Source organism: Phaseolus vulgaris, chromosome 1 (assembly GCF_051622355.1).
Source record: "Phaseolus vulgaris cultivar YP4 chromosome 1, ASM5162235v1, whole genome shotgun sequence".
Classification (NCBI taxonomy): Eukaryota; Viridiplantae; Streptophyta; class Magnoliopsida; order Fabales; family Fabaceae; genus Phaseolus; species Phaseolus vulgaris.
The window spans coordinates 51,318,022-51,333,360 of NC_143498.1; the positions used below are offsets into that span (position 1 = coordinate 51,318,022).

Consider the following 15,339-nt stretch of genomic DNA (forward strand, 5'->3'; position numbering starts at 1 on the left):
ACACCTATACTCTAACTGTGACCTCCCTCATACTCATGAGATGACGAGAGCATAATGTGCAAGTTCAAGCATCTTCCTTTCCCAATAAAAGGCTTCACAGAAATTTAAATAAAAGGCTCAAGTTAAAATGAACTTCATTTATTGTGCGTCTAGCTCCATTTTAGAAAAGCACTTCCCGTCTAAAACTCTAAAAGAAGTAAAGAATATGAAAGCTGGTTATTATTGATTCAACCTGACGCACATAATGAAAGAACCAGACACACTGATATACAAGCACAGACAATTGAGAATCAATGGGGAAGAACACGGGATAAACAGCAAATAATTCTGATGAACTATGTTAAGCCAAGAGAGAATTAACTTCTTCGATAAAGGAAGATAAAATACAAAAATACAATTGAATTTGAGTGAAATAACTAAATTCTTAAGGACATTAAATCTTGGGCTCACAGAGAAATAGGGAAGTCTCCTCCCTCACACTAGAATTATGTCTTTCCCAATCCTATTGAAGCCCTACTTTTCATTCCTTTACAAACCCTCCCAAAACAACATGACATAGAAATACAATTTTTGGAAGAGTTACTATAACATTCCTCAACAGTGTAACCTACTGTCCTACAGGTCTCAAATGACACTTCTGTTCACCAATATTCGTGCCTTGTGTCAAAGCCAGCCTCTCGTAACATACAAAGCTAGACAAAATGAGTGCAGGATGCTTCTCTGCCTGAGATGGCAGTTCACAAAGTAGCATGCGTGCATAGTATACTACATTTGGAGGCTTTGTAGCAAAAATACGATATTATGCAGCATGAAGAGAGGTTACAGGGTGGCTCAAACTGTCACTGTAACAGAAAACGCCCACAGAACAGTAACAACGTGATTATAAGCATCGCCATGTTATTTGTCAATTCTTAGATTGTTACATAGATGACCAAGCTCTGGTCTTGCGTCCATCCATGCTGCAAATTTCATATTGGCAGGAGAAGTGCAGTAGAGATAAGATCTGAAAGTGATAAGGAAAAAATATCGCCTGCAGATGGTGGGGAAAACAGAAATGGTTACACAACAAAACGGAACGTCATATCCAACATATATATAAAGATCAACTCTCACTAAAAAACAATTGTACATGGTTAATAACTTTTTATGGGATGAATACCTTACAAAATTCAATATTATGTACTAATTATCCTCTCTTTTTTTCCTTTCAATTGGATGCGAGGATTAGATCTTAAATTGACAATGCATGTGTGAAAAGAAATGTAACTAAATGTCAATCTTACACCAATGAGTAACTTCTTATAAGATAAAATTCTTTTCACAGCAATAATATAATTTTTCACTAAATTAACATAGAAATTACTTTTCAAAGAAATTAAATTATTGATTAACTAATAGTGTTTTAAAATTATATACTTGGCAACAATTCTAGAATTGGATTGATCAAAATCATATACTTAACTACATAAGCACATCCATGAGCAGGGTATGATGCACTCTCCACATGTTTAAGAGAAAATATATGAATACGATTCCTATAAAATATAGAAAGGACATTCCTATGGGTGAAACAAGTAAATGTACCTCAGAGCCTTGATACCCATGTCCATAAGATAAGCTCGCTCCTCATCATCATCATCAGTGAACTTCTCAAATTTTCTATTGTAATAAAGAATATCTTCTCGTACATGCCCTGCACCTGCACATCTATTGATAAAATAGAAAAGTCAGTATCTTCAATGAAAACCCCATAACTAAAGATCAAATTTCCCCAATGGTTAAATGGTGCAAAAGCTATTCAAGACTCGCAATATTCAAACATAATATATTTGCAAAAGTAGCCCTCCTCTCACCCGAGAATATGCATTTGTAAATAAAAAAGAAACATAATTTATTCACTTTGATGTTGAACACTCTTAAAAGTAACAACATATGGTTTGTAAACTAATAAAAAAAATTCCTAATAACCTTTCAATGACAAGGTCAACGTCTGCTTTGCTTTGGGGACCATGTATGAGGACCCTTGTAAGGTTCAAAATATCACTGTAGTCACCCATACTAAGTGCCGTTTCATTGGAAGCCCGAGAAGGTAAGTTCTCTTCAGTCACTGCGTGTATATGCGAGCCAAGTAATGGTTGTGAGAGTTTGGATCCAGCATCAAGTCGGATACAGATTATGGCCATTGCATATGCGACACCGCCAAAACCTGTGTGTGATACAAAAAGATAACTACCTGCAGAGCTACAGCAAAGCAAGATTTTAGAAGTACATCTATATTGAAACAAAAAATGCCTCAAAGATTACTGCAGTGAGTGGGATTACAGCATCTAGACAATGTGGATACAGACACACAGGGAATAAATGAAGACCACTGGGCAGGAATCAAAATGATGAGCAGTTAACATGTATTGATTAGCCAGAGAGATTTGTACAGACATTTGCTAGGTATTAAACATGTGCCTTGTATGGGACTATTACCCATGTTTATTTAATAGTAATGTAGTATGTATCTCTTACGTTTTTAATTTAAAAACTAAGAAAAAAGTTTGTTTGTTCAGTTTATTTCAAAGATGTAAGGAGTCAACTTTAACAGAGGAATAAAGTGCAATAAGCCAAACTGTAACGAAGAACCTCATGACTGCATCTAAGTAAAGCTGTCAAAGTGGGCCAAAACCTAGTCCACCATGGATTCGAGCCAGGTTAGACTAAAAAAAATTGCAAATTTGGTACGGGCCGAAATTGAACCCCGGCCCATTAAGAACCCGGCTTACCAACCTATGATAAAAAAAAGTTAGAAAATGAAGACCCTGAGACAGTCCAACAACAGCCCAACACAATTAAAAAAATGGGGTGGGAAAAATATACATTGTCCACGGGCAGGTTCCCATTCTCTCCAGCTCTCCTTCTCCCTCATTTCTTTTCTCATAATCAAAATCTCACAATTCATGGGTTCTTTAGATATTTAGAATTATCATTTACAAATGTTATTATATATATATATATATATTAACATATGCCATGGTCATTATATACATATTAATATGATATTTTTTGTCATGGTTATTCCAGTAATTTGGAATTTTTTTCCAGTTTTCATATCATAAAAATGTAGATTGAAGAAATAAAAGCAAAACTTTTTAGTCACAAATTTTCTTTTAAATTAAGTAGTTGGCCCGTTTAACCCACCAACCCATGGTGGACCATGCCGAGCTTGTCCCTATGAAGCTCCCTGACAAGTACGTCAGACTGGGTTGGACCGAGTAGTCCATTTTGACAGATCTACATTTCAGAGAAAAAGCATGGCCCCTATATTATTAGCAATCATAGGTTGGTATGATTCTAAGGACATATTTGGTGTGTTGTATATTCTAAGTATACATTATTAACCCCCAAATTATAATTGAAGCAAACAGTACAAGAACGATCATATCACAAAACTTTACAAGACCCATATATGAAGTAGGGGGACACTTACTCATCTTGACAATACTGTATTGCATCAATATCAGATGCCAAAGCATCTCTCTCTCTTGTTAAAGGAATCCTCTGGTAGACAATATCATATCCATCATCTTTCAGAGCAGAATAAACTTCTGCAGGTGTCTTCAGATCATCTGCTCGAATGTTTTCCCAATATCCAACCACACCTGACTGATTTGTCGAGGGGTTATATTCTTCACGGTGTAACAGCATTCGACCACCCGATTGTCTAATCTCAGCTAGTATATCTTCTTTTAGCCGTGCTTCCATGTGTTCCACCTGCATTATAATTACCGTGAGTAGGGCAACACAATGAATGTTATGAAATAAGCCAACTTCCAACAGACAAACTGTAGTAAAGATGACTCACCACAGGACCAGTGATTCCCACGTACTTGAGTGTATTAACTGGTTTGTTTAACTCCCTAAGGACAAAGGGAGTATAATTGATATAAACAACTGCCTCTTCTCTCAGATCAGTCAATACAACCTTTTGAGCAATGACTGAAGGTTTAGGCTTAGCACCCAAATAGTCTAGCATCTCTTTGGCACCAGAGATGGTTGGAGTTGCCATGCAATACACAGGGTATTCATCAACCTGAACAAGTGAAGTATTAGATAATGACATTCTCACAGTCAACCGCATTATACATACATTGATAAAACATAAGATAAAGCTTTCAATAATTACAAAGAAGAAAAACAAGAATTAGAAATAATGAAAAGAAATTCCTTCAAAAACAAAAATAATAAAACAAGCTACTGTAAGCAAATAATGATGTTTCATCATTTGGATTTTTTGCCAGTTCTCACCACCTACATAGGCCACTGGTCATTTTCTTGTATACTATCAGCAGTCCCAACCGACAAACCATGATGTCATAATTGCATAAAAACAACATTTTAAATTAAAATATATGATAAAAGTATATATTTACAATTATTGTAATATGGTCATTATGTGTATGAAAATTGTGAAAAAGAAGCACAACATAAAATGAGTGGAAGAAAAATAAACTTGTAAAGCATCAATTAATGGTAACACAGTGTATTCTACTTGAACAACTAGAAAACAAAATTGATCATTTGTGAAATCTAGGGTTCTGCAAATAAACTCAGACCAAAAAACATGTTAAAGATGCTAATTCTACCTACAATTGGATGATCCTGTAGGTCACCACTGGACGTGTAGCCTTACCCTCTGGCATCACAAATTTGATGAGTTAGTTTCTTTAGTAGTACTTTCATAAATGTACCTTGAAAACATGAGGTGCGCCATGAATTTGTATATGACTGGAAGTTCTCTGACCAGGAAAGAAATACATTTTCAGAATGGAGCCTTTCCCCAAAACAGAACCATTCCTGGCCTTGACAATGGCCTCCATCACAGCATCTCCATGTTGAGACTCGTGTGGCTCTCTCAACTCCTCCTACAATATAATTGACATTCTTGAATAAATCATGCTTCAAATAGGGGAATGTAATATTGCAAATAGAAAAGGTTGAAAAAAATTTACAGGGACAGTAAAAAACCGCCCCGGTCTTAATCTGATGCTCCATTTCATAGCCTGCACCTCTGGCCTTTGATGCAACCAAACCTTAAATGTCATTCTGGATTCTCCTTGTCCACAAAATCCATCAAATGCTTCACTTCCAAGATATGCTGCAAAAGCAATTAGACGAAAGTACCGCTCCAAGTACTCAGCACCACGATTTAATGCCACTCTCCTTACCCTAGGCTCAACATGCTGTTGATTGAATACTTTTCTATACTGCAAGACTGCTTGACGAATATTTTGAAGTGCAGAACATCTATCAATGATAGCATCTAATGCCTCTCTGCATTCAACACCATTATCAAATAATGTTGTTATCTTCCATAAAAGAAGGATGTCATTTATACCAAAAGCACGATTTTGTTTCTCGTCTGTCTTTCTTGACAAATCATTTGAGGTTAATGAAGTGGCATAAGCCCCAGCTTCATCTCCACTTGAAGAACCACAATCTGATTCTTCACAGGTCACATCATCACCCAGTATTTTAATGGGCCTACCATAATCGACTCGAAGTTTCACAAGGCAAGCTATGACTGTACCAGTAGTTGTCCTGCCCCTGCCCATCTGTTATATCAATAACTGCAGTAAGATATGGATAGGGGGAAAAGATAAAAACAAATAGACCAACCTAAAATGAGCAAGGTCGTAAAAAGTACAGCATATAAGATAAAAGATTAAGAAATTACCTGGCAATTGAAAACAAAAGCAGTGTCCTTTGCAGCAGAAGCAATATTAATTGCCAAAGTGTCAAAATCAGAGCTTTTAGGAGCTTTTCCATCAGTGATGGGCACACGGGCATACTTAACAGGGAACCCCTCAGCTTCCAGACTTTTGAAAACTTCAAGTGGGGTTTGAATTACATCAGGGGTAACAAACTCCCAAGCATCAAATATATGCTTATCATCTGTTTCATGAATAACCATTATGGCACCACCATAGTGTTTAGCTTCTCTTAGGATATCTTCTTTTAATCGGGCTTCCATTTTCTCCACTCTTTCACGGTCAATGCCCTGAAAGAACAAATTACAATTTCCTATTCACCAACAATTGGGGACCAATTTCCAAATTAACAAAAAATTCATTGAGGCCTCTAATGGGATTTTAATTTCAACATATTAGATAAGCTTCATTTTATATACACTCCACCATTTGTTGATCACTATATATTAAAACATGAACTGCACCAGAAAAAGTATAGGGGGTGGACCAAATAATTTGAACTGACCTTTAATGGATAAAATAATGTTTGTAAGACATAAACATATTCAACAGCTTAAGATTTTAGAAGAGTTAGTCCTTGACAATATTCATCCAATGGATATGAACTTCGTGGCTTTAATACTTTGTCTCGAGTAATATTATACTTTAGTGTGGAACATATATATATATATCCCTTTGCTACCTTAAAAGACACTACAACTACAACAACAATAACCTTATGACTCCATGGATCAATTTCGTGCAAAGAACAAAAGAAAAAGCTCTTTAAAAACATATCTCATTTCCAGTCTCACACTGTTCATCTAGATACATTTTTTTTTTCACAAATAGATCACTACATTCTTTTTGTAGTATAGTTTCTGCTACAAATTAAAACTAATTTGTTAAATACACATACTATTGACAAACAACTAGAAAAAAAATGGGAAAGCCAATTGGTGGTACATGATCTAGTGGGCTACAAACCAAAACCCAGTTATTCTAACATCTACATCTGACATCCAATCCCCCTTAACTAAAAATTGATAGAAAAGATATGTTAAAAGCAATGTTTACCGTGTACTCCAGCATGTTTTTGTATGGCCTTTCAACTTCACGAAGAACAAATGGTTTCCCATTGATGTAAATAACAGGCTCTTCTCTCATATTATGCCAAAGTATTGGGCGTCCACCTTCAGAACTTCCTATCCTCCGGATGACAGATCGAATACCATCAATTGTTGGATTTGCCACTCCATAAACTGGAAATCCAGGAACTTCTCGGAAATTAGGAGCACCATCCACACTCTCAAGCAAACTTGGGTTTTGAGATCCAGGACAGTGATCACTTTTGAGAACAGTTTGACTACCAAGAACCTCGCCATTTCTCAAGGCAGCAACCACACCCATCTCAGACGGGCGGCCATCAGTGGATTCGGCTATCATCTTTAGAGATGGCTTCAAACTTGAATAACCAAGTGCACCCATTGGATCTCTCCTAAGTAACCTGCAATGCTAATTGTCATGAGTCATGCCAAATGTTAATAGACATAAGATCAAGCAATTTAATGAATTAGATTATAATAGAAATCTATTGGACTTGGATTGTGCCAAACTCGTCCCCATAAATTAGTTCATGGGGAGAGGATTGCCCAAACCTTTATAATCTCTACTTTGGCCACATCTATAGTCAATGTGGAATGTCAACACAATCTAATTGGTAAAAGTGGTCCAACTACATGATGAAAAAATTTATGTCAAGGATGAATATTAGATCAACAAAGATATCTAGCACCTTCAAGTGAAAATTGACTAAGAAAACTGCAAGTTTAGCAGATATCTCAAATGGGGTCAATTCCTTGGTGCCTCTTTCCAGATGTAAAAACAAAATTAGGATGGACAAAAGTGCTATTTTTTCAGGGTAAAAAGATAGAACTGAATCAAAGCAAGATGTCCAAATCAATAATAAAATTAACTCCCTGATGTTTTATAAGAGAATTAGAGCCAGGGTTAATTTGACTGCCTTAAAGAATCTGTCTTGGAGCCATGCAAAGAAGCTTTTTTTACTTACATAAGCATCACCAACATTCAGAAACAAGAGATAACTACTTTCAGAAGTGAACGCCAATCTTGTGTCCCAACTAAGCACCTATATACTTGTTGTGAGATAAAGACAAGTGACTAAATAAACCCAAGGATTACTTTTATACCAGTACCAAGCCACAAAAGCAATCAGGACCTCAGACCAAATATATAAATGAAGGTTATGCTTGAAAGTAGAAGATAGCTCAGTTCAGTAACATTTATGAATATAAAGGTTTTATGGCAAGATATACTTTGGCCCAAATTTATTCACTAGTTAAAATCAATTTGACTAAATAGATATGGTGTCATACTCCATAGACCTGATGAACGGAAATAAATAAAAAATAGGCTAAATTAAAATTTTGGTCTCCCTTTAATTTTTTTATCCATAATTTTGGACCCCCCATTTTTTCCATTATTTTTGCCCAACAATTTAGAAAATCCCGAATTTCAGCTTAATTCTCAATTTTGCAAAATAAATATTTCTTTTATTTTGGTCCAATTGAACCTCAGAGCTAACATATTTATAAAAGGTACCTTAAAACTTGATTTAATTAATTAAAATGTAAAAAATAAAAAGGAATGAACATATGCAAAATTGAGAATTTGACCAAAGTTGCGGATTTTTTAGTATCAGGGAGCTAAAATCACAAAATAAATAATGACGCCAAAATGGCACATCAATAATTAAAGGGTAACTAAAATTGCAATTTAGCCCAAAATTTTAAAAACATAAGGCTTTGCCCAATTATTAAAACTTTAACCTGCGAATAATGCTGTAGAGTTCAGGCCTTGCTCTCATCCAGTCAGCAAAGCTACAGTTATCAGCTGTATTAGAACGGAGTGCAGCCCTTTCTGAATGAATGTACACAGCAAAGCATATTAAAAAGTAGTATCTCTCCAGGTACTCAACAAAAAAAGATAGTGATGCCTCCCTTTTCATCTCATCGGGCTGCCGCAAAATACTATTGCGATACGTGGCAATTGCTTCGCGCAGGTTCTAAAATTAAAGCAAGACAAGGATCGGTGAGAGAGTTAAAGATGAAATCCTAAAATTCACCCCACAGAATACAGGTGAAAAATTCAGAACATTGAAGCAGTACAAACATCCAACTTAGAATTTATTTTGAATAATGCAGTATTAAAATCATTAGAAAATAGAAACAGATATACCTGCATTGAAGCACATTTGTCAATGACTTTGTCTACTTGTCTTTTCCCCTCAACACCACCCTGAAACATATCTGATAATTAAGACAACAAGAACATATTTTTATTGTATAAAAATAACATTAAATTCGATACCAGTACCTCTAACACCCGAATCAAGCTTCTTATGACTGCATACTCTCCTCTGCGAATTGCTTCTTCTGAGTCAGGCAAATGATCAGCACCATTGGTCATACTTTGAAAAATTCTACCAATTGAATTGCTTCTTGGAAACCCTGTCAATTCAATAACAAATACAATATTTTGTCAATGGCAATTCTATTAGTACACGTTATGATTTGAACTTAATGACAATAGAGTGAGGATAAATTAAAGGAAATAATTAAAGAAATTCCATTTTCTTTCCAAGTGACTCAATAATTTTAAATAAAGGTTACTCAGTATATAAAACAGTTATACGACATTCATGGAACTAAAGTCTTATGCATGCATGCATACATACCCAATGAAAGTAGTGATATGTGGTGAGAAGAACAAAACTAATCACAAGACCTTCATTCCAAAGTTTCTCTCTCTCAAATAAATAGGTTGGTGCTTTCATGACATATGTTAGACTCATCTGCACTTACATACAACATGCAACATTCCCATGATCACTAGCTGGACAGAAGCCCTGTAACCTAGCTATAGATATGGAAAAAAATGGACCCTGTGGAGATGAACTAAAGAGTTGTCTTACCATAAAATATGTTTTCTTTTACAAGAGCTGGTGAAATAACCAGGCCACATAAATAAGCAACCAGATCCTACTCCTTTAAAATGGTATACACGACACAATTCTTTTCCCTCACGATATAAATCACTAAAACACTCAACACAGCCCGGTTCGGTAAAAATCCTAATTTTAGTTTCTTAAAAACCATGAACTGAACAGAAATAAGTCGTAAGAGCTTGACCAGCAGAATAGAGGAGGAACAACCATTAGCACAAACTGAGTGAAACTGTGAACAGAAATACCGTGAACCTCTGTGCTTCTCCTCCAGCCATTAGAACAAACTGATTGAAAAAGCAAGACCTGCAGAAAAGAGGGAGGAACGAAACAGCGGGAGGAGCGGAACAGCGGACAGCGGAAAGAGTGGAACACCAGACAGCAGGAGAAGCAGGACAGCGAGAGGAGCATAACAGTGGGATGTTGGCAAAGCGATGTTGCTCCTTTACCGGTGATCCCTTCCCTTGCTTTACATGTGCTACTACTACTGAGTGAGTTTTTTGGATTCTTGCTTTTTAAAAATGGGTAAATCAAAAAGGGAGTCCGATATTACTTGAACTATTGTGAAAATCTTCCTACAAGTAAAATATAAATTTTGTTCTCATGCTTGTTGGGGTGGCATAGCAAAGGATGAAACATCATCTTGCTGGAACAAAGAAAGATGTTATTCCTTGTTGTAGTGTTCCAAATGAGTTGAAGGAAATATTTCTGAAGCTGTTGAAAAGTAAAGAAAAAAAGAAAGAGGATAACAACTTTGATTGTGCAGAAGTTACAATAGAAGTAGCAAAAGGAAAGAATGATCTCCAGCAAATGACAATCAATGGATCTTATAAGAATAGAGAATATGTAATTTGAGAAGTTTGCAACTGCATTTATGGTATGTAATTCATTGACATTTAATCTTGTAAGGAGTCCTCTTTTTATCTAAATGCTAAAGGTTGTTGGAGAGTATGGAAAAGGTTTAAAGTCTCCTTATCATGAGGTAAGGGTTTCCTATCTGAAAAAGTTGTGGATAATGGACAAAAATGTCTAGAAAAATATAGAAGTGATTGGGAGAAATGAGGATGCACATTGATGTGTGATGGTTGGACATATGAGAAAGAAAGATCACTCACTAATTTTCTTGTTAACAATTCAAGTGGGACTGTTTTTTGAAATATATTGATACTAGTGATGTGATAAAAGATGGGGAAAAAATGAGTTGTTGGACAGCATAGTGGATGAAATTGGAGAGGAGCATGTTGTCCAAGTAGTTACAGATGGGGCTTCTAACCTTGTGGCAGCTGGAGAATGTTAATGGAAAAGAGAACCAAATTATTTTGGTCCCCATATAGGCACACACTTCCAGTACTTTTGTTTTTACAGTTCTTTGGTGGGAGAGTTATGGGGGAGAAGAAGGTAAAGAGTTACAAAAGGGAGCCATGAAAATTTTGAGCCTCACATGTAGTGCAACAGGGTATGAAAAGAATTGGAGCACATTTGACCAAGTGCATACTAAGAGAAGAAATAGATTGGAACAACAAAGATTAAATGCTCTTATGCGTGTGAAGTACAATCTTCAGCTTGAGATGAGACAAAAGGGAAGAGAAGGAGGAAACTTATGATCCCATATGTTTGTCGGATATTGAATTGGATGATGAATACATCACTGAAAAGGAAAATTCTTGTTTGCCTATTGATTCCTCATGGATGGATGCACATGAGTGCTTTGCTGTTGAAGAGGAAACTCCAAGTAAAAAAAAAGGAAGCGAGGTAATTATGTCTATTTAGAAACTTTAGAAGTTAGAACTTGAAATGTAAGTTCAACAAACTAGAACTAAAATTTATTTGTTTTTCTTTTACTAATATAAGTCCTAGAAACTTAAATGCCAAGACCAATAAAAATGGAAAATCCATAGTAGGAGATGAGGAAGAAGTTGAGGACATTGAAGGGGAAGAGCTTTTAATAGAAGATGAAGATGACTTAAGTGATGTAGATCTTGGAGAGGAAGAGGATGGAATATGAATGACTAGGATATAATTTTTATTTTTTTTTGAGATTGTTTAGTATGTACAAGCAACAACCATAGTCTGCCGTAATTATGTGGTAGCAGCAACAACACTTATTTTGAGGAAGACTATAATGCAAATTTGTTTAGTAGCATATAGCCATGGTTATAGAAATCTTATGCACCAACCACACCTTTTTTGAAGGTTGTGTTGCTGAAATTGTGTAGTAAATACACAGATACAACCACTTTTTTTGATTGAGGTTGATTTCTTATTAATTGTATCTTTGCATGTTTATACATCTTATATATTTAAGTATATGTTACATTTTTTCAATGTTTATGAATCTTACTATTCACGATATAAAACAATTCATGAGTCAAAATATAAGCTCTCTGATACATAATTTGTATCTCGATTCAACTACCATGCCCAAAACTAACATCATAACCAAGGTAGATGCTGATAAAAACAGAAAGGAAGGATGTAGGCATCTTCCATATGTGTTGCCTTGGTATTAAAATTCAACATTTATGAAAAATCCAGACTTTCTATGCTAACTAAATACTGAATATACAAGAAACCATTCTTACATTCAAATTTCTTGGATGAATAACTACTTAAATAAAGCAATATAAGCATTAAAATCAGAGAAATAAAAAAAATATATAAAATGTACCAGAGGCCCCTATTCGGTTGAGGTAGACCAAAGTTGCAATGACCATTCCAGTTGTGGTTCGACCACGCCCCATTTGACAATTAAAAATTATCTCCGTGTCTACATCAGCTTGAGAAATTTTATTAACCTAAAATAAATAAATAAATATGAAAAGTATGAGTTTTCAATGTCAATAAATATTGTATGAAATATAAAAGCTACGAGTCCTAACAATTAAGCACTGTTCAGCAGCATCAGCAGCAGCTCAATGACAAGACAATAGAGAAGGACACTACATCACCCAACCCCTTGATGCACCAAAAGAATATGTATGCAGAAAGTGATACCAAATGTGATAGAGCATAACAAATACACACAAAATACTAACCAAGATATCAAAATCCATTTCCTTTGGAGATTTTTCATCAGTTATAGGAACGCGTTCATAATCAACAAGATATCCCGCTACTTGCAATTCCTCATACACCTACAGCAAAGAAAAAACCTTGATGCATTTGTATCAGAAAATTGATCAAGAAATCTCAAACTGCCATCATATACTAGTTTCAGCCATACCTCTAGTGGTGTCTTCACAGAATTACATGACACCGGCTCCCATTGGTCCACCATCTGCCCATCTGGCAGTTCATCAGTCACAAGAATCTTATTTCCATATCTGTCGTATCCATGTGCAAATAAGATTAACAGTAAAGCATAAAGAAAACCACAGATTCACAGGACAAGCACGGAGCAAAGCCACAAAAATACCTTGCTGCCTCCACCAGGATGTCTTCTTTCAAACGAGCTTCCATTTGTTCAACCCTTTCTCTGTTAATTCCCTAATCAAGTACAGAATGCCCCACAAGTTAACGGACTCAATTCAAACCAACTTGCAGTGTAAGCATCAGCTAAATTGAAAGCCAGCACAGAACTGATATGCACCGCCATAACATACCGTATACTCAAGGTTTGAGAACGGCCTCTCCACATCACGCAAAACAAAAGGACGACCATTAATGTAGGCAAGCTGATTCCAACAAAGGAAGGAAATAATAAGTAAGGAGAAAACATTATCACAAACATCCAGCATCAAACTAACAATACTTAGCCTAAACTCAAGTACTACTCATGCAACACAGGAGTTAGTTTTAAAAACCCAAACTCCTTGAAGTCAGCCATAGGTTAAATTAAAATAAAAATATAACACACCGGTTCCTCACGAAGGCTAATCCAGAGAACTTTCAATCGAGCACCAATGTGGTCGAGAACGTTTCGAATTCCATCAATGGTTGGAATGGCAACACCGTGAACATGCAACGAGTCCGATGCCTAACAACAACAACAACAACAACAACACTAACTACCTGATTAAAAAAAATTATAAAAAAAAAAATAGATGAATTAGCAGAAGACGAAAAGACGAAGAAGACCTACCTGTCGATAATTGGGAGCGCCTTCGATCTGAGGCGACAAACGTTTGTTCTGGCAACCAGGGAAATGGTCGCTCTTTAGAATCGTCCTCTTCCCCAAGACACCTCCTCCTCTCATCTTCATCACCTGCTCCGGCTCCTTCGGTATCTGCGACATCGAACCAACTCACTCTCTTCTCTTCCAATTGCAAATCCAAACACCCAAGTCTTCACCACGCTACTCGTTTCTCTCTACCCTCACACACACACACAACACTTCTCACAATTGCAACTGAATTTTTCTCTCTCTACCTCCCGCGGATTTCCAATTATCTTACATAATTATTTATCTCATAGCTTCTCCTCACTTTACGACTTACTCAATTTCTGAAACCAACACCAACAACGTGAAAGACGTGAGTGAGTGAAGAGTGACGACGAAAGCCGTGTGAGCTCAATGTGATCGAGCTTATAAACACGAATCTTCCCTGATTTTATTTCTTTGTTAATCAACCTGTTTAACGTGTTTGCTTATTTAATTCTCATTAATATTATTCTCATTTTTAAAATTAAAAATACAAAAGCACTTCTTATTTCTCAGGTTGCGATTAATGCTTAACTTATAGCTTATGCTGTGGATATTCTCTTCCCTGTCTCGTTTGCGCTTTCTCCCTCCACCTTACCACCTTTTTCCTTCTCAACGACCCATTTATATTCACCACACAAAAAATTCTCACCTACACAAATTTATTACGCAAAGGAATAAAATATACGCTCATATCTTCTGGATAATGCTGCAACTCAAATGGATTTGATGATTCATCGTTATCGTACACACTTATTTATGTGCAACTAAAATATCAAAAACGAAACTAACTTTTTCCTTCTTTCATTAAGTTAATCAAAGTAATTTACAAATTATTAAAGTGACTAACCTATTCCTATAATCTACTAAAAAAGTAATTAATTAATTAATGTTTATACACATGGGATAAAATTTATCCAATGAAATACCACAATTTAAAAATTCCATTACGTGGCCGAATGACTGGTCCATTAATTTATGTGTATACACGTGACCGAATGACTGGTTCATTAACTATACAAAATAAAATAAAAAAGAATTCAAAATCGTTAAATTCATACAGAGGAAACAAAAGTGCGGATAAAATCTGTTTGAATGTATTTTCCAATAACACATTTTGAATCCTGAATTTAATTTAAAATGTTTTTTTTACTATGACAGACAGAGTTTATGTGTAGATAAAGAACATCTAACGAACTCAAAATGACAAATAATTTATAATTAACGTGAATTAATACACCTAATTAATTCTTAATTTTAGAATAAAACAAAATTAACCTAAAAATCATGATAATTTTAGATTCAATATAAACAATATTCTTGTTATAATCTTTTGCAACTGTCTTCATTCTAATTGAGATTAAAAAAATAAAAATTCTAAAAGAACTGATGGTGGAAGATACTAGTGTTTATCAAGATAGAGAGAAGACGACTCTAAT

General features: G+C 35.4%; 1 protein-coding gene across 5 annotated transcripts; it reads right to left on the reverse strand.

The window, feature by feature from the left end:
- Positions 1-340: 340 nt before the first annotated feature.
- Positions 341-14,554, reverse strand: LOC137814856 (metal ion-binding protein). 5 transcript variants are annotated; one of them, XR_011081689.1, is made up of 19 exons: positions 13,841-14,500; positions 13,616-13,735; positions 13,362-13,433; positions 13,175-13,245; positions 12,983-13,082; positions 12,795-12,893; positions 12,428-12,554; positions 9,132-9,265; positions 8,994-9,053; positions 8,585-8,820; positions 6,813-7,242; positions 5,723-6,046; positions 4,998-5,600; positions 4,737-4,910; positions 3,851-4,078; positions 3,476-3,759; positions 1,969-2,233; positions 1,585-1,707; positions 341-1,030 (listed from the first exon to the last, which is right to left on the reverse strand). XR_011081689.1 is itself a non-coding variant. In XM_068617778.1 (19 exons), exons 1-19 carry the CDS (start codon positions 13,991-13,993, stop codon positions 898-900), a joined length of 3,744 nt encoding a protein of 1,247 aa, XP_068473879.1. In that variant the 5' UTR covers positions 13,994-14,554; the 3' UTR covers positions 341-897. The 5 variants fall into 5 exon arrangements, 1 of the variants encoding a protein (XP_068473879.1); XR_016514649.1 differs by having other exon boundaries at positions 4,636-4,910; XR_016514648.1 differs by having other exon boundaries at positions 1,969-2,241; positions 4,636-4,910.
- Positions 14,555-15,339: the final 785 nt, after the last annotated feature.